Source organism: Aspergillus neoniger (assembly GCF_003184625.1).
Source record: "Aspergillus neoniger CBS 115656 unplaced genomic scaffold BO87scaffold_18, whole genome shotgun sequence".
In the NCBI taxonomy this organism is placed as follows: Eukaryota; Fungi; Ascomycota; class Eurotiomycetes; order Eurotiales; family Aspergillaceae; genus Aspergillus; species Aspergillus neoniger.
In genome coordinates, this window is record NW_020291146.1 from 409194 (window position 1) to 427671 (window position 18478).

Here is an 18478-nt window from a genome sequence, read left to right on the forward strand (position 1 = left end):
AGATACCGCCAAATCCCTGCCATTTCATCGGCCCGCTCCGAATTATTATTGCCTGATTGTTTGATTTCCAAGTTGGAATCTTCCGATTTATGATTCATTCATCAACCTATATATTTTTCTCTCTGTCTCTCTCCCCCTAATTCTTTTTCTTTGATCCGTTAACGTCCTGCGCGGCTGTAGGGCATGACCATGCGATGTCTGATCTTCTGAGAACGGGGGGAAAAGAAAAAAGAAAAAATAAAAAGAAAAAGAAAAAAATAACGGAAGATTTATTTGCGTTCAGACGTAATACATATGTATTAAGTACCTGAATCCGTAATTATGAGTCCTGCAACTGACAGTCATTTAGTTCTTTGCTCATGGCACGCCGCCCTCTATCTATGTGAAACCGGGCCCATCATGACTTGAACATCCACATAGAGACCTTCATGCATCCTGGCCAAACTTGTGACTTGAAGCATGTCGTGTCTTAATGCCACATTCTTTCTCATTATATATACTCCTTCCTAAATTCAAACCCCGGGAAGACGCATAACCTCTGCGGTATATATGTCCGGTTGGCTGGTTTGTTCCTCTTCTTGTTTTCTCAAATATATGAGACTATGTCACTCTGCCTGCCCCTTTCGATCAGTCCGGGTATTCTGCGAAATCTTCACACGCGAGCTACTCGTTTGTGGAATATTCAACACGCAATCTATCGTGGCCTTTGTTGGATCATCCATGGGCAAGATAAATGGCGTTGTACCGCTCCTCTCACGAAAGACCTTTTTCTGCCGGACTCGGTCCCTGCAATCTTAATATCGTTTCGCAAGGAGTATTTTTCGAACATATCAGAGGAAAGGAATACGAATCTTCGATAGAAAGCCAAGGGTCCTGCCTATGTCCCTTCAGCACTCAAATGTCGTATATAGACGTCCACGATGAGGATAAGATCCGTGATACACTCTATGCTGAGGTCAAAGAAGTATTGCGGACGCTGACAAGAGCGTCAATCGTTCATATCTGGTCGCGTGTGGTAACTTAGCGTCATACCCCACCCAAGAACGACAATCATATATCTGACATCTGACATCTCCAAGGTCCGTGGAAAATATGCAGATGGTATCAAGCCGAGTGAAAAAGCTCACATCGGTAAGAACACTTGACCAGAGCGCCAAGACCTTACCTTTGACCTTCGCTTCCCAGACACGGCAGAGAGCTGGCGTCAACGTTTGTTTCGACGGTACTGTACAAAGCCCAATTCAAACATTGCGCCATCGGCGAAATATGAGTTCTATAAGTATATAATCCATCTACATGCAGTTCGTAGTACACCCGGCTGATTGACATATCTCATCCGTAGCCTTTGCTTGCCGTTACTTCCGGTGAAGAATTATCCTTTTAGCCTTTTGCGAACCGAGTTCCGTGGATCCGGATGATATACTTCCTGTGACATATCACAGTAATGACGTTCCCGGCCAGAACTGCTATTTGCAGCACAACAACTCCCAAAAGTGGTGTTATAAAAGCAACCAACAGCCGTCTGAGGCTTGGATCTTCTATCAAGGGGGTAACAGATTCGATAATAAACCAGGTATACCAGCGTCATTTGTCTCACATGATTCAATAGCTGTCGCTAATCTAGTAATGGTTTTCGACAAAGGTGTCCCACATGCCTCGTTCCGCTTAGATGCAAGTGATGCTCCACGACAGAGTATTGAATTCAAAGCCATGGTCTTTTTTTGGAAATTTCGATGCTACTTTTTTGGGCGACTATTAAGGTGATGGGAATTTGGCACTTTGGAGGATTTTGAATATTATGCTTCTTATAAGAATGATTTATATTGATGAACTAAACGAAGGACTTAGGAGGGATTGCGAGAAGGGGCAGTCCTTACTCCAAGTAGGTAGAGAAAACCGGACCACGACTGATCTCAATGACCATTTCGCTAGTAGTCAACACTCGTAGCACTGGAAAATATCCCCAAGAAAGAGATGAAAGAAGAAGGTTTCAAAGCTTGGATGGCACCAAAGGATCGGTTCTAATCTGGTCGCTAGCAAGGCTGTTTTCGACTTCGTTTGGAGCGACCGCTGTAATATTTCGATCATCCTCATGTCCCTTACTCTTCTTCGTACGGAAGTTTTGCTCATAGTAGCGCAGCCCTTCCTCCCTACTCATTGGCTCGGCCTTAAGATCGTAAAACCAATCGTCATTGGGTATAATTCCCTCATATTCCAGTTCCACGAACCTGGAGTTTCTGTCATATGGCAAGTCTTTTTGCTCCCAGAATACTCGTTCCTGGCGTCGCAGCTCTTCAGCTTCAGACTCGCTCAGTCCCAGTGGTGTATACGGTGGCCGGTAAGATGGATCTGTAGCGTAAGCCTGCCAGTCTGTAAGTCGGAACTCTTGTTCCATTTTCCAGACAAGACGGGGCAATAAACTCCCTTGATTGAGTTCGAAATAACTGTCTAACTGGGCTCGGCGCTCGCGCCTTTTTTTGTCAGCTTTGGTCTCGCTTGGACAAAGCTGGGTATTCGGCTCGTTTTCTGATGGCTGAGGCAGCTGGTTGTCGGGCTTGGTTTCTTCCTTTGCTGGGGTTGTCGATTCGTCCGCCGCTTCATTTATACTTGTCTGCTCGGTTTTCAGATCGGCCAACCATTCCTCGTCCGGTATCAGGCAGCAGGACATACAATCCTTCTCTTCTAACCTCCACCACTCTCGTTCCTGGCGCTGTAGCTCTTCGGCTTCGGCTTCGCTCAGCTCCAGTTCTGTGCCTACTGGTGGCTGATAAGATGGATCTGTAGCGCAAGCCTGCCAGTCTGTACGTCGGAAGTCTTGTTCCATTTGCCAGATATCGCGCGGCATTAGCTTCTTGCGACCCCGTTTGATATACTCATCCAACTGGGCCCGTCGCTCGCGCCGCAGTCTGTCGGCTTTAGTTTCGCTTGGGTCTGGTTCGGGGGAATTCGACTCGTCTTCCGATGACTCGGACAGCTCGTCGTCGGCGGGCTTGGTTTCGTCCTTTGCTGGAGCTGTCGAATCATCCGCTTCTTCATCTGCTCGTTTGTCCGTCTTCTTGTCATCGTTGGGGCTTGGAGACGGGTCGTTGTTAAACCCAGTTGCCTCCTTTGCTTGGATCCTCGGTTCATCCGCTTCTTCGTTCGTCTTGTTGTCGTTGTCGGGGCACGAAGACGAGTCGGTGGGAGGACCGTCGAGAGGAGGAAACGAGCCTGGCTGATGAGGCTGTTTCTCAGCTTCAGTGGGATCGTTTGCGGTAGCGTGCAAATTGTCCTTCATTAGCTGGCATAGCTTCTCTTCAACTTCCCTTGGGTCATTGGTCGATGACTGATGCTGATGCTCATCATTCTTGATGGAAGCCATTGCTGTAAACAGGGGCCTGGATGGCAGTGCGTTGTAGTTGCTGGAAGGGAGGAGGAGGTTGTTTTTGGTGAGATGAGAGGCAGATCTGTGCATGATCTTTTGCAGGGAGCTGAGAGACTGTAAGAAGAACCAGGTGGCTTTGAGAAACCGATTGATTCTGCATCTATCTCCAACTCATTGTCTGGATAATGAGGGGGTATTTATATCTGATGAATAGCTTCATCTGCCCCTGATCAAGGGGATTGTAACCGACCGCGTGAAGGCATCTTCCTTGTTGTCGGCCATATGGACGATATCACAAGCAAGTTGTATCGAGGAATAGCAGAGATCATCTCTTCAAGAGTGCTAATATGGGGGAATACCAAAATAGAAGTCGTGATGGTTGTCAAAATGATGGTACTGGTGTGGGTTGACCAGGGAAGAGCCCTCCAAAATGCCTCGGTCGGGATTGGAACAACAACAGCAGCAGCAGCAGTGGCACAGGCACAGGCAGCAAAGTAATAAGGATACGGTATGTACAGCAGCGTTGCACCTGGAGCAAACGGGAATTACAACTCGGTCTAGATCCAAATATTATACCACTCCCAGTCTCAGGTGAAAAGCGGTATACTCCGCGCGACTGTAATCGTTTGCTCCCAACAAGATGTGTTTGGAACGGAGCCCCAAGCTATTGCAGAGTTACTTAGACTCATGCGCTCTATATACCTCAGAGATGCAACTTTACGGTGACTTCCATGACACTGTCACTGCAAGGGGTCTTCCTTTATTCTATGATTACATGGAAATAACCATGGATGCTCTAGACTGTCCGACCTTAGGTCATCTTCATCAAAGGCTTCTCTTGACGGATACCTCCTACACAAAAGCCATTGAATGACTCATACAATATTACATCTTGTTATGTTGTACCTAGAACGAACAAAGCGCAGGGCATGATCATCATGTGATTATCAGACTGATCTTGCGAGTGATTTGGTATCCTTCATGTTTATTTGGCCCTTTACTAGTGCCTACAAGCAGCAATTCACGTTTGGCATGGCTTCCAATCGTCGCAGTTACAATCAATCATCTATTGCTGCTCGCCTCCTGATACTATCTCTGGTCGATTCGCTTCTTCCTTCGACGCCTCGCGCTTTATTTGCCAGGCTCCTTTTCGGTTTCCCTCTTATCCCCTGTTACTACTACATTCGAATGAAGTCTTCGGGTCTGAACAATGCTTACAGCCAAGTGGGAGACATGTGACGCCCAAGGCCAATGATATCTCTGTGGGCAGGCTTCAGGTAACATATCTTCGATGCGAAGTGCAGACGTCAAAGGTTGATGATTTGGCAAGGAGATGGGTCCCTGAGCTCAGCGCCAAACTGGCCACTCCTACTCGTAACCTTCGTTGCTTTCAGTCACCACATTGACAAGACTGTGGGGAAGTCGCTTGAATATACGAGTTTGGTACTTCGTTGATTACGATCAACGCTAATCCACACATCATACAGCTGGAACAGCCAACAAATGAGGCAACGGACACTTCCAAACTCGAGACCTTCCAACAAAATGAAGCACTTCGAATGCGGGCAGGCTTTGACAGCAACGGCAGCACCGTGCATAGCGACAGCGTCATTGTAGGATCCAAGAGCCCAGGCAGCGTCATAATTGGGAGCACGTCCACTCAAAGTTCTTGGTCTGGTCGCAAAGAAACAAGTGCGGAGACCTATATGGAAGTATACCATCCTACACTTGGGGATCTGAGAGCACTGATGAATACATTCTGCAATATTGAAGTAGGGGGAATCCCTGCCAAGGTCATTGTTCGCACCGGTTCCATAACGGGTATCTATGCAGGGTTAGTGGAGATCAATAAAGGCATCGAAGCTGCTTAACAAGTGCAGACAGGAGGGGATATTCATACATCTGTCAGTGTGCAGCTCCCATCTTCTGCTCTCATTGCTAAAGACGTTTTCATCATTTCGAGCACCTGATGGAGGTGGGTGGATGTTTGTCAGCATACCAAGGTAGCTTCGTGTCTTCAAACATTTCATATGAGGGCGAACACTCACAAACAGCATCATTTGGTCCAGTTCCTGAACCGCCGTCGTTACCAGCATTTTCACCTCCCTCTTCCCCTCCTCCGTTATCGCCTCCATCTCCTTCCTCGCCACCACTAGAGGCCTGGCAAGCTTCCAAGTCCTTTTTCAACTGCTCCATCTCACTCTGTAAACCACTGACCTTATCCTCCAACTCCCCCACCAACTCAAGCTCCTCCTTACAATCAACCGGGTCCAAAGGCGAAACCTTGCGATACGACATCCACAACACACGATCCATTTCTTCAAGAACCGGCTCAGTGGCACCCGAATACAGGAAACACGGAGCCCTGCGGTTCGCCGGTTGCGCACTGTATAGACTTCCTTTGCAGGTAGAGCTGGCTACACAGGCGCGACTGCAGGCTTCAGGATCCATCGCTGCAGGGTAGCTCTCCAGAAGACCCCAGTCCTCGGGGGCCTTTCCACAGTGGTATGTGACAAATAGTCTCTCCTCCAGTTGGACCTCCTGCCCATTTCTGGAGGGACAAAATCTGTCAAGATGTTCTCGGACAGTTTGGGCTGCGATTAGACTGGCGAGGAGGGCGAGGAGGTATGTGGTGATGATAGAGGTCTTTGGAGACATTGTGGGGGCAATCCTGCACTGACTGTGATTTAAAGGAGGGTGAGAAGGAACCAAGCAAAGTTTCAGTCAATCATTACTTCAAAATATGGGCTTTGCTCCGTGTCTGAGAATTGGGTGCTCTACTCGTTTACTATATTATACAAGAGTGATTTGTATGACCCATCATAATGATGAAAGGGGGGCCGCCCCATGGTCATGTTCCTGGTGCTGATAGTCTGACAAGCAATTAATTAGCTTCTAGGGTCCCAGCCACAGCCAGCGCAATTAAACCCCAGCTCAATGTGACAGACAGCCTCAATGTGGGTCTGAGTCTGAGTCCAGACTCTTTTGCCAGCTTTCATCGATCGAGGGAATGAACCCTATCTGGAATATCATCGGCGAGGGTAGTATCATCAAGGTGTTACTATAAATCCCCTCACCCCTTTTAATTCAAGGGGATCACATATGTGTGTGTACTTATAGATTCCCCTAGGTAGTATAGTCTATCATAGAGGAGTATTAGAGAATATGCGAGTAAGTTAATCACTTCACTTCAATCAACCAAATGATGAAAGATAATAAGGATACCATACATCAATGCAGTCCTCATAAGAAGTCATGAGAAGACATATCAAACAAGTATAATAGCCTAGATCATTCCGTCTGATTCATACTCCCTCCTTCAAGAAACTATTCCTGTAAATAGGACTAGCACAACAGCCTCAGTGAAATATATATATATATAGTAAAGTAAGAAAAAATCCACAATAATAGCTATTACCAACCAACACCTCCCCTCTCTCCTCCTAGCTACTATACTACTTCCTATACCAGATCTCTAGTAGTAGTATAGTAGTAGTACATACAGCACCTTCGAACTCAATCTACCGTTTACTATACTACTACTATCACTCCTACCACCACTGCCATCACCATCTATCACAGAGTACATGAAGTAGTAGTAATGCACATTTTGAAAGAAATGATAGTATGTAACTACGAGTTCGTTAAGTTCACAAGTTTGGTAAAGATACAAGTAAATATAGAAAAAGGATATCACACATAATCGGTAGTAATAAATAGCAGGGTGCATATGTGTATGTGTGACGAAGGTACCCATGACGGTATTATATTGTGGTGGTTCACGAGGCGTGTTTGATCATATGTAGTTAAGTATTGCAGTGTCTGTATTCAAAAAGAATGAATTGGAGGTGGAGAGAGGCAGAGAGAGAGAGAGAGAGAGGGGGGGGGGGAGGAGAGAGAGAGAAAGAAAGTAAAGTGTGATTCAAAGTGATAGCTAGTAGATAGTAGTAGACTGACTAGTAGTGGAGTGCGTATGTTATTCTACTATCTTACCCAGTTGTTCTAGGATATATTGTATCGTTGGTATAAATTCCATGTTGTCTTCTATTTGTTTCCTACCTTTACTCATCTCTGTAAATAGAAGTATCCAATCTCAATTCATTGACCATCACATAATAAATCATAACCCATGTAGATATCAATACTTCTCAACATCGTTCCTACAGCCCAACCCAATACCTCGTCCTCTCAACCCCAAACTCCCCCCTCAACTCTCCCTCCCCAGTTCCTGTGACCAACACCCCGTATGTTCCCTTCTCCGACGCCCATTTCCCGCGCTGCTCGTCCCACCAACTCGTCGCCAATTTCTTCTCCACGACAATCTCAACCTGTTTCTCCTCCCCAGGCTGGAGGAACACCTTCGTGAACCCCTTGAGTTCGCGAACGGGGCGGTTCACCTCTGTCTTTGGGGGGAGAACCCACAGTTGCACGATCTCTGCGCCGGCGACGGCGCCTGTGTTCTTTACTTTGACTGTGGCGGTGATGGGTTCTCCGTCCGTGAGGGTGCTCTTCTCCGGGGGGGTAGTGAGCTTCAGATCACTACGGGAGAAAGTGGTGTAGGATAAGCCATGGCCGAAAGGGAAGAGTGGTTTCACGTTCGTCTTTTCGTAGTACCTATATCCAACGTAGATGTCTTCACCGTAGAGGACGCGGCCTCGCTCGGAGCGGAAGTTAAGATAGCTAGGGTTATCCTGTAAACGGACGGGGAAAGTCACGGGGAGCTTGGCGGACGGGTTGACGTCTCCGAAGAGGACGTCTGCGATGCCGTTACCACATTCGTTTCCGCCGAACCAGGCGTGGATGAGGGCTTTGGCTTTGTGGACCCATGGCATGGTAACAGGGGTACCGGACTGGAGACACACGACTGTGTTGTCAGGGTTGGCGTCGAGGACGCGAGAGATCAATTCATCGGTTCCAGGAGGAAGGTCCATGTGTTCGCGGTCGTTGCCTTCAGTTTCCCATTCGCTAGTGAGACCGGCGAAGATGATGACTTGGGAGGCTTGGCCGGCTTGGGAGACGGCGTTGGAAATCAGTTCCTCTTGGCTGATCTGGCGGGCTGCGCCAAAGCGGAATCCGCCGGGTCCGAAGATGACAATGCCCCGGGTGTCGAGGTCGGAGGTGGGGGCGCTGCCGAATTCAAGGACCACTTTGTAGGTTTGGCCTGCGTTGAGGTGCTTAGAGCCGCGTTCTTCGACGGTGGCGTTGCCGAAGAAGGCGGTGCCTTGGCGTTGATTCTTGGTGTTGTCTACGACGGTTTCGTTGTCGATTAGGAGACGGCCGGTGCCGACTACAGTGACGCCGAATTCGTAGACGCCGGATTCGGTGGGGGTGAAGTAGCCTTCCATGTCGACGTAGAAAGTGAGGGAGTGGATCTTGGGGTTGACGTAGTCCATGAGGAAGCCGCTGGAGCGGAGGAGATGGAGCTCGTCGACGAGGGTGCGGTTCTCGTGGGAAGGAGGCTCGTTGTAGACACGGAAAGTGAACCCTGGTTTACCATCCTGAGTTTTGAGCAAAGGACCGAGGAGAGGAAGTTCTTTGTGGGAGTAGACGCCTTGCGAGAATTGAACTTCGGAGGTGGCTTTGGCGGCGACGCCATCAAAGGGCGAGACGGTGTAGTAGGGGTCTAGGGAGGCAGAGCCGCCGCCACAGTAGGCGGCGATATGGGCATTTGGTCCGATGACCAGGACCGGCTTGTCTTTGCGGAGGGGAAGAATGTTGTCTTCATTTTTCATAAGCACGACGGCTTCAGCAGCGGCGCGGCGGAGAAGCTCCCGGTCTTGGGGCCGGTTAAGGGCTTTTTCTGGAGCGTGCTCGGGGATGCCCAGAGGCTCGACCCAGTTGATGAGGTTAAGAATATTGCGGACACGGTCATCCAGAACGAATTCTGGTACCTTGTTGGACGACACAGCATGCGCCAGGGCAGAGCCACGCCAGCGTGTCTTGCCGGGCATTTCGAGGTCCAGACCAGCAGCAATAGCATCGGAGGTGCTGTAGGTTCCGAACCTGGGGCACTGTTAATATCCATGCTAGGCAGTTATTTATAGAGATGTTTCTTACCAATCACTCATAACCAGACCATCCCAATCCCACTCTTTACGGAGTATATCAGTAATAAGCTCCTTATTCTCACTGACATGCGTGCCATTGACCTTATTATAGGCCGTCATAACACAAGCAGTAGGACATATCCTCATGGCCAACTGAAACGGCAACAGATATATCTCACGCAAGGCACGCATAGTGACGATGCTGCTGACCGCCATACGCTCATGCTCCTGATCATTGCAGACAAAGTGCTTTAGCGTGGCAGCAACGCCCTTCTCCTGCAATCCCTTGCAGTAATTTCCAGCCAAAATTCCGGATAGTACGCCATCCTCGGCAAAAGACTCGAAGCCTCGACCGCCGAGCGGAGAGCGCTGGATGTTGATGGTGGGACCGAGCACGATATGCGAGCCCTTAGCGATGGACTCGTCACCCATGAGCTGGCCCACCTCGTGCAGCAAATGGGCGTCCCAGGTTGCTCCGAGGGCGGTGGCACAGGGGAAACAGGCGGCTGGGATTCCGTTGAAGAAGCGGGTGCCTCGCACGCCATTGGGACCATCGGACATGCGCAGAGCGGGGATGTTTAGTCGGGAAATTGAGGCAGTGTGCCAGAAATCCACGCCTGTTGTGATGATTAGTGATCTTTTCTGTTTATAATTCGGTTGTAGGGCGCTACTTGCCGGCCGTGAGAGCTACCTTTTCGCCCAGCGTGAGCTCTTCAATGGTCTTTTCCACGTCCAGACGTGCCATGGTGACGGAGACGGGAGGGTGAATTTATTGTAATTCGAGAAGTAGATGGACTGGCATTCGAGTTAACTGCAGGTTGTGCAGCGGGGTTTAGTTTAAAGAGCCGGAGAATCGTCGGTAATGGAACGGGAAGGGAGGGATTGAAGTATAAATTTATCACAGATCACACTGACTCGAGTCGAGGACTGCTACTAGTACTGAAACAAGTGGTTGAAGCGGGGCAGACGGAGGAGTTCATATATCCGGAACTCAACGGTACCTGGCACCCCGCCTGAATCATCCATGCATCCGATGGCTGCAAAGTGGGATGGAATGCATCATGGATCAACATCATGAATGGCGGATCGACGGGAGGAATGGCCGAAGGAGCAGCCACGAAATGCCCCGAAGATTACCCGCTTGGTTTGGTCGGAGTGTCGGCCCGCCTGCCCTGTCGCCAGTTGGCCTTTCGTCTTATAGATGGACCGGGTATCCTGGCAGCCACCATCTTGCTTGCAGATGCAGATGCAGGGTCTGAAAGTCAACCACGTCGGACATTGTCCTACCCAGAAAAGCAAAACATCCCACTTACACCCCTTGTCCCTCGACTACTAATGCAGCCAGACTACGGACCGGAACTTAACTCGTAACGTGCAGCCAGCTGACTGCGAGTAGGTAGTAGCTGCTATGCGTCCGGGTATCCAATCAAGAACACAAATGGGGAGTGGAGGAAAAATTGTATGATACAGGCCATGCGTGCACATAGATCAGAAAGTCCCAGGTAAACAGACGGAACGCAAAACACCGTCCAACAATGCTAGTAATAGAGTCGTGTAATAGGTCAAAAGGAAATGGTAGATTCAATGAGAGACAAAAAAAGAGCAACATGCAATCACGCAGCAGTCCGCCGGTATCAAACCCCTTGTATCTTCCATCATCCTTCATGCGCCACGTCGGGGCCGTTTGGATTCATTTCCCATCCGCATTCCTCCACGCCCATTACCATCGCCATGTCCTCCTTCATCCCCAGGTCGGTTACGCTTGCGGTGAGGCCCACTAGGCGCCCCCTCGCGATGGTAGTCTCGTTCACGCGGACGATCCCGGTTACGGTCACGATCACGATCCCGCAGCTCGCGCCCACCGCCCCATCGCCGGTCATCCTCAGCACCAGCAAGCGGGGGCGGCGGAGGTGGTGGGGGACCCTGTCCGCCAAGAGAAGACGGAGGTCGAAGACGGCCTTCATGCTCCTGATTACTTGGGGCAATGTCCGAGCCCTCCTCCCGGTCACGCCGCCGCCGGTTGTCTTCACGTGCGCCAGGTCCACGTCGAGATGCCTCGCGAGACTCATACCGTTCTTCCCGAGGCCCTCCCGGTGCACCACCCGCGTCGCTTCGGCGACTCCGTTCACGCTCGTAATCCCGGTTTCGGTCTCGATGCTCTTCCCGTCGACTGCTACTGCGTGATCCCTCCTCTTCGCCGCCACGCCGTTCCCGATCGCGGTCCCGTTCGCGTTCACGATCATGTGGGTGTGTGCCCGAAGAGAACCGCTGGCTTCGTCGGCTCTCCGCGCTGGACTCTTCCGCAGGCTCTCCTCGACTGCCTCCTGGTCGGCTGCGTGAAGGGCCATCTTCTTCACTGTAGGGAGCGCCAGAAGACCGACCCGCCAGAAGATCGGGGCGACCTTGAGATGCTGAGCCACCGCGGCCAGCATCCTCCTGCGCACTGGGAGTTGGAGGCCGGGCCGCTTGCGGTGATGGTGCGTTCATGGCACCAGACTGTCGGTTGGCACCCCGTCCTCGAATCGTCGGACCAGGGCCACGGTCCGGCGCCCCACCGGATTGCTGGAGCATATTGTTGATGCCAGCAAATCGCTTGTCTCCCCGGCCACGTTCACCACCAAACCCGGGACCTGAAGGCGGGCCACGTGGCATGGCTGCGGGTCCAGAGGGTGGTCCTAGTCCACTGCGTGGACCAGATGGGGGAACAATCGATGCAGGAGATGACGCATGATGCGAGCGTTGACCGCCCCCGTATGAGTTGTCTTGGGGCTGCTGCTGCAAGACCTTCAACCTATCAGGGTGGATTCCGCTAGTGTCGAGTTTCTCGGGGCCTGGCGACGGGGGCCCTGTTGTTGTAGACTGATCTGGTGCGTTTCGTAAGCCTTGCCGGCCCGGGCCAGTAGGAGGCTGGCGTTCAGTCGGAGCCATTGCACCGGACGTAGGGGGTCCTTGAGAATGCTGTAACCCGGCGGCATTGCGGCCACCACGCCCAGCATTGTTTCTTCCTCTCGGGCCTGACGGAACATCCGTAGGCGGCTCTGGTTGACGCAGTCGGCCATGATTCATGTCAATGCCGGTCACTGTATCTCGACTGTCAGCGCCATCCATGGAAGGACGCCCATATCGCTCACTTCGTGGCCCTGTGGGCATATCCTCGTTTCGTGCATGAGACTGAGCAAAATTGGCAGCACGGCGATCATCGGCTGGGAACCGTTCCGGACGGCCCAATGGTTCCATTCTTGGAGGAGACAATGCTCGTGGTTGCAAATTTCGTCGGTCGTCTCTATCTTGTCGTCCGCTTTCACCCCTCCGAAAACCTTCTGAGTGGTCGTCTATCATACCAGCGCGATCAGGGTGCGTGGGAGGAACAGATCGTACATTTGCTGGTCCCTCCCGAACATCTGGCCGTAGACGGCCGGGCCGATCCGGCCAGTCCGCATCACGCGGCGGACGTCCATCCCGGTGAGGAAAGCTGCGGAATGGTTCATCCATAGGTTGCCTTGGGTAGTCCCTGTCAATTCGGGGGTAGGGTCTCACATCACCCATGGCCGGATCGAATGGCCGAGGATAGTCATGGTCCCCACCAAAGCGACCACCACGTGGATAGTCTTGATGTCTGTCACGGCGGTCCTCTAAGAGATCAGGCCGAGGGGGTAACTTGTCTTCACGGTTGAATCGGTGTGGTCCCTGCGCTTGTGCTCGGGTGTTCTGCGCACTGGATGGTGCCCGTTCCGGTTCAGGGCGCTTCGGTACGTTTGCCGGTCTACCTGAGTCTGAGATTTTCGACGTAGCTTGCGACGCAGCGGGCGATGCTGGCGCCTGGGGCCGAGCAGGCAAGTCTGCCTCTGGATGAGCCCCGCGAGCTGAAGTCACATCCTTCTCGCTTGATGTTTGCTCGCGATTGGCGGATGCTTGTGTTTCGGCAATTTGAGCCGCAGGCGAATCACGTTGAGATGGCGTAACCTTTGTGTCCGAAGGCTTTTGTGCTGTCCGATCAGCCAGCGGGACATCGGCCATCTTTGCATCCTCTATCTCTCCATCTTCAACCTCGGCCTTCGTGGCGCCCGAATCGGGTTTCGACTCTCCTTGAGACCTGTAGTTGCGTAAGATATCAGTATTTGGGATCAACAAAGTAAAAGTGATTTTTCTCCCCCTGAGGACTTACCCGTTGGTAGTTGTAGGCTTGAACTCGACAGCACTAGCATTCAAGGGGGTGGGTGTTGTAGACGATGGACGTGGTGTGGTTGGTTTCGTTGCTGCACCTGGTCTGCCGGGAACTGGCGGGCTTGCACTCATGAACGCTTGAGGAAGCAACCATTTCTTCTCACGCCGGTTGAGATCGCCAATCAGAGAAGCAGCCGGAATCTTGACATCATCTCGTTCGTCGTTCTGACTCAAGCTGTTCATGCTGGTTAACATGTCCCGGCCTATCCAGTTCACGGCGGGGAAGTTCTGCACAACAGCCTTCAACACGCTGATCGCGTTACGAATGTGCATGTACTCGCCACCGTTCAAGCACGTCTTCAGAGCTGAGGAGAAGAGGCGGTGCCACTTGTACAAAAGCCGACGGAAATCTTCGTACTCCAGATAAATGGCTGGCTTCCCATCCGAGTCAACATTCTTGGCAAATCCAGGAAGGTCTTTCTTGGTGCCAAACGCTTCCTTCTCGTAGACAGCCTTGTCGGCATGCCAACGACCGAGGTCGCGTAAGACTTCGTTCAAGAAACGACCCAGGTTATCTGCCTCTCTTGATGTGCACTGGAATACCAGCGCGGTAAGTCTTTGCTCCCTAAACAGCTGATCCAGAAGTCCGACGGTTCGGAAGTTTGGAGTTCCAGTTGTATGCAAGAATTTGAGCATCTTGAAGCAGTAGAATGCATCAATGGGAGACAACAAGAGACGCGGTAGGAAGCACTGCTCAAGAAGGGCAACATTCAACGAATCGTGCTTCCCACGCATACCCGCAAACCAGCGATCCTTCTCCTTCTGCAGTTTGGTCCTTGTTTGCCCGTAGGCTTTCAAGTGGGCCTTGTTCTCTTCCAGTATCCGATCTTGGAGTTGTGTGAGTTGCTTCTTCTCTCGCTCTTTTCTCTGCGTCCCTGCCATGCTGATATCGGACCGATCGTTGCTGATGGCCATGACCTTCCTCTTCTGCCGATCAATTTCATCTTCATACGATTTCTGGGGTATATGCACGTCGTACAAAGACAGCTGCCAGAATGTCACATAGAATTGTAAGCCGACAACGCCCCATGTGTCGGGACTCAACACAGCCTTGACTTGGTCCTGGAGATCTTGCAAGACGGGATTCAAAGCAGGCGCATCGGCAGCGACAGGCCCAGTAGATACTGTAGCAGCGTTATTGTCGGTGTTGTTCACGGTCTCGGATTTTTCGGCATCGACATCCATGGCATTCTCTGACGGCTGTTCGCCTTCAGTCATGGTCGCCTCCCCATCTTCCGTCGTTTCCATCTTGTCAGTTTCGGGCTTGGGTGGAGATGTCTCTTCGCTCTCGCGACTGGACACCAGTGCGACCGGGGTCTTTGATGATTCTTCATCCTGCATCGTCTTTTCTATATCTGCAACCTTTTTCGCAATACTCGGGCGCCGAATCCAAAACGCTACTTCGGGCTGGATGCCGAAATCGCTGATGAGGGAAGCTAAGTCGGGAACGAACGAATCAAACTCCTCGACCGACAAGTTACTGCGAAGCAGGTCCAGGTACTGAACAAGGATACGGTGAATCTCATCGAAGATGTTTCCCAGGAGCTTGAGCTCTGAAGCGCCTTCTGTTTCTCTGAAGACGCAGATCAGTCGTTCTTGGGCAATGGCAATGAGCAATTGCCCGGCAAGCTTTGAAACAGTGAGAGATTTCATAAGCCGTCTCGAGGTAGTCTTTGACTCGTGTCGCTTATCCAACAACTGCAAGATTGTCTGTGATTGTAAAAGTTCGCCACCTGCCATGGCCTGGATTTGCGCATCGTTGAAATTGTTGTCTGTGATGATTCCCGCCATAGAACTAATCATCTGCTCGAGGATGATCAAATCCGTTGAATTGTTCTGGCGAAGCTGATCCACGACGTACTGCAAGACCGGGGTTGGATCCATCACTGAATATCTCTTGAAAGTCCTTCCTGCAAATGTCGCCAAGGCGTTCAACCAACGACTAGTCAACAAGCCGCCTTCCTGAACGCGGCTTCGTCCCTTCTGGCCCAGCGAGCTGATCATGACCCACGTAAGGATATCGTACCCAAGATATGTGAAGTAGCGCGCACACTCCACAACGACTTCGATAAGATTCTCGTAAGACTCAATCTGATTGATGGCCACACTGATAACGATGCCTGGATTGGCGTAGGCAATCTTGGCCAACGCACGAGCCATAGGTCGAATATTCGTTTTGCTGAGCCTCTTAAGGACATCTTTCGTTTCCGCCTTCGCCTGATCAAATGCCGACTTGATGTCAGGAAGTCTGGACGTTTGGCCGGAATTCCACTCGGCATACATGTTGTACCGTATCTCCCTAGGGAAGAAACTGATAAGGTCGAAGATCTCATTCACCACACCGGGATTCGCCTTCGTAAGACTGATCGACGGAATCAGGAGTCGTTTGCAAAGATCCTGCCAACGAGCTCTATTCTCTGGCGAGTGATCTTTACTCATGCTGTGCTTTCCGATCCTTGCGATTTTTGTTAGTAAGCTCGGATCTTGGCCGATTTTATGACCAGACAGATTAAGGAATGATGAACACAATGCGAAGACATCGTCAACAGTCTGGCAAATGGGAACATTATCCGCCCAATCATCCCAGTAAAACCTGTAGTCGGTTCCATCGTTTGTATCTTCTTTATCGAGTTGAGCCCACCGGAGAACTCGGCGTGGTGGCGCCTGCGTCAGTCGTATTTGTCCCTTTGGCACGCCAGACTGATCATGATTGAGTATTTGCTTTTGCTCTTTGAGCGCGTCCACCGAGGGCAATGGGCGTAATGAAGAATAGACCTTGCCAAGACAGTGATGCAGGATGCGGTGGATGAATTCGGGGAGTTCGGGATAGACATCCATAAGCCAGGGGAATTTGCTCAGGATGAAAAGCGACTCAGGGAGAGCTCCAATAGCGAGTAGACTCTTAAGAAGCATCACTTTCTGGTCAGAAGGTTCAGGAAGCTCGTCCTCCTCCGCCTTTACGCCTGTGGATTTGTCCGTTTCCTGATCCTTTCCTGGAGTCGCTGATCGCGTCTCAGACTCGCGAATGCGTGGAATGGGTAGGGTGTCGTCTGATAGAGCACCAGCCATCATCAAAGCATTGATGCCACCACCAGGCCGTGCTGCCCGTTCGCGATCAGCCTTCTCCTTCAGCTTCTCTTCTTTGAGCGCATCCATGGAGTCATCCGGCCTCCAGAGGTGCGGATACAGGTCACGTAGTGAAATGAAACCAACTTTGATCAATAGAGCCGCAAGGTAGATGAGGTTGTCTGGAAGAACATCATGTTTGGCGCGAGCGCGGGAGGAATAGAAACGAAGCTTGAAACCAAGTAACTGTGCTGCTACTCGACTTCCCTTGGGAGGTAGTGTTCCGGTTTCCTCAATCCATTTCCGCATTTCCTTTTCCTCTTCCGAGAGACTGTTGCTTTCCGGGAGAATTCGCTGTAGCTCTTCTTTGGACACAGGCCGGCGACCGATTTCAAAGAAAGCACGGATCCCGATTTCTCTGACTCTATTCCAGAACTCGTGATCTCGTTGCTCGTTCGCTTTCATTGCTTCGAGACGTTCCTCGTCGGTAGTTACCCACCCAGAGGACCCAGGGAAAGCCCAGTTGGGTAGACCAGAATCACGGTTACCCGCATCGACTGTGCGGAAGGCATCCTCTTTCGGCCACCAGGAGCTAGCACGCAGGAGCTTCACGAAGAAGCGGTACTGCTTTACAAGAACAGCAGCAAAAACATCGAGAGTAACATCAAGGACACGGCCTACATCCATATCAAACGCGCCAATCATCGCCTTCACCTTCTCAAATGTGTCCTCGACGACTTCGCTGGAGGGGGGCTCGTTGTTACTCGTTGTAAACAGCTCTGTAAGCAATTTTGAGTATCCTTCAGACTCTTCCCGCAGAAGGTTGTAGTTCGATTGCCGATAAAGGAGGTTCGTCTGCTTGCGAATACCCATGCGTGTGAACGTTTCTCGGACAAGTCCTAGGGATTGAAGGAGTTGAGTGTCGAGTTGGAGGCGCATGAGAGCGGGGTTGATCCTCGTAGAGAATACGAGCGGCCTCAGGGCACTATTAGAAGTGTCGGAATCGGTGAGGATAGATAAAGTGTCCAGGAATAAGGAGCGGGTGTCGAGGATGGCTTGTGTTTGTCCTTCATTCTGCATATCAACATCCTCAGCGGCAACATCTTCGCCAATGACATCCCTGACTGCAGCTCCAGCTTCCTCCGGTGGCAGACGACCGTGTAGGGCGGACCGAATGAGTTCCTGGTATATCGAAGCAAGTGCGGCGGCATCTTGTGCGTCTCTCACTTGGATACCCTTTTCCACAAGATCCTTCTTTCCAGTCGTCGCCCACTCGTCGATGGCATTCTGTGTAACATATTCGTAGTCGTAGGGTGGCGGGGGCCCGGCAGGAGGCTGAGGAGCCGACGCCTGAGCTATCGGCGCAGGTGCCGGCGTGGGAGTAGGCGCGGGAGATGGATTGATGTGTGACGGGGGTTGTGACGAGGAAAGAGAAGGTGATGGAGGGGGCTTTTGGTGATCTGTTGTTGAAGGCACGCCGTTTGCCTGACTTTGTTCTGAGACGTCTTTCGCGGGAGTTGTGCTGGGCGGGGACATGGCATTATCCCTCCGACCGGCAGGAGGGTTCTGACCATCGGTGCTGGGCCTTCGACCCATGCTATTCCTTCCACCCCGACTGGGTTGCCTTCGTAATCGACCACGCGCGTCAGAGTAATCGCGAGATTGCGGACCGTAGTTATGTTGCGACATGTTGAGATTGCCCGGTCGATGGGGCGATGGCCGTTGACCGTCGTTCCCTGAATCGCCAGACCACGATCTATCACCTCTCTTTCTCTTT

General features: G+C 51.3%; 4 protein-coding genes across 4 annotated transcripts; all 4 read right to left on the minus strand.

Moving 5' to 3' along the window:
- Positions 1–1990: 1990 nt before the first annotated feature.
- On the minus strand, positions 1991–3361 carry BO87DRAFT_309465 (uncharacterized protein; the record flags this gene model as incomplete). The annotated part of the gene is made up of 1 exon (XM_025619471.1): positions 1991–3361. One exon carries the CDS (start codon positions 3359–3361, stop codon positions 1991–1993), a length of 1371 nt encoding a protein of 456 aa, XP_025479258.1.
- Positions 3362–4732: 1371 nt separating this feature from the next.
- Positions 4733–6022, minus strand: BO87DRAFT_426524 (uncharacterized protein; the record flags this gene model as incomplete). Its single annotated transcript, XM_025627367.1, has 4 exons — positions 4733–4810; positions 4882–5189; positions 5265–5330; positions 5413–6022. The coding sequence occupies 4 exons, from the start codon at positions 6020–6022 to the stop codon at positions 4733–4735; spliced, it is 1062 nt and encodes a 353-aa protein (XP_025479259.1).
- Positions 6023–7524: 1502 nt separating this feature from the next.
- On the minus strand, positions 7525–10408 carry BO87DRAFT_407142 (beta-glucosidase H; the record flags this gene model as incomplete). The annotated part of the gene is made up of 3 exons (XM_025626048.1): positions 10087–10408; positions 9422–10028; positions 7525–9367 (listed from the first exon to the last, which is right to left on the minus strand). Exons 1-3 carry the CDS (start codon positions 10154–10156, stop codon positions 7525–7527), a joined length of 2520 nt encoding a protein of 839 aa, XP_025479260.1. The 5' UTR covers positions 10157–10408.
- Positions 10409–10778: 370 nt separating this feature from the next.
- Positions 10779–18390, minus strand: BO87DRAFT_335652 (putative THO complex component (Rlr1); the record flags this gene model as incomplete). The annotated part of the gene is made up of 2 exons (XM_025620503.1): positions 10779–13504; positions 13577–18390. The coding sequence occupies 2 exons, from the start codon at positions 18388–18390 to the stop codon at positions 11074–11076; spliced, it is 7245 nt and encodes a 2414-aa protein (XP_025479261.1). The 3' UTR covers positions 10779–11073.
- Positions 18391–18478: the final 88 nt, after the last annotated feature.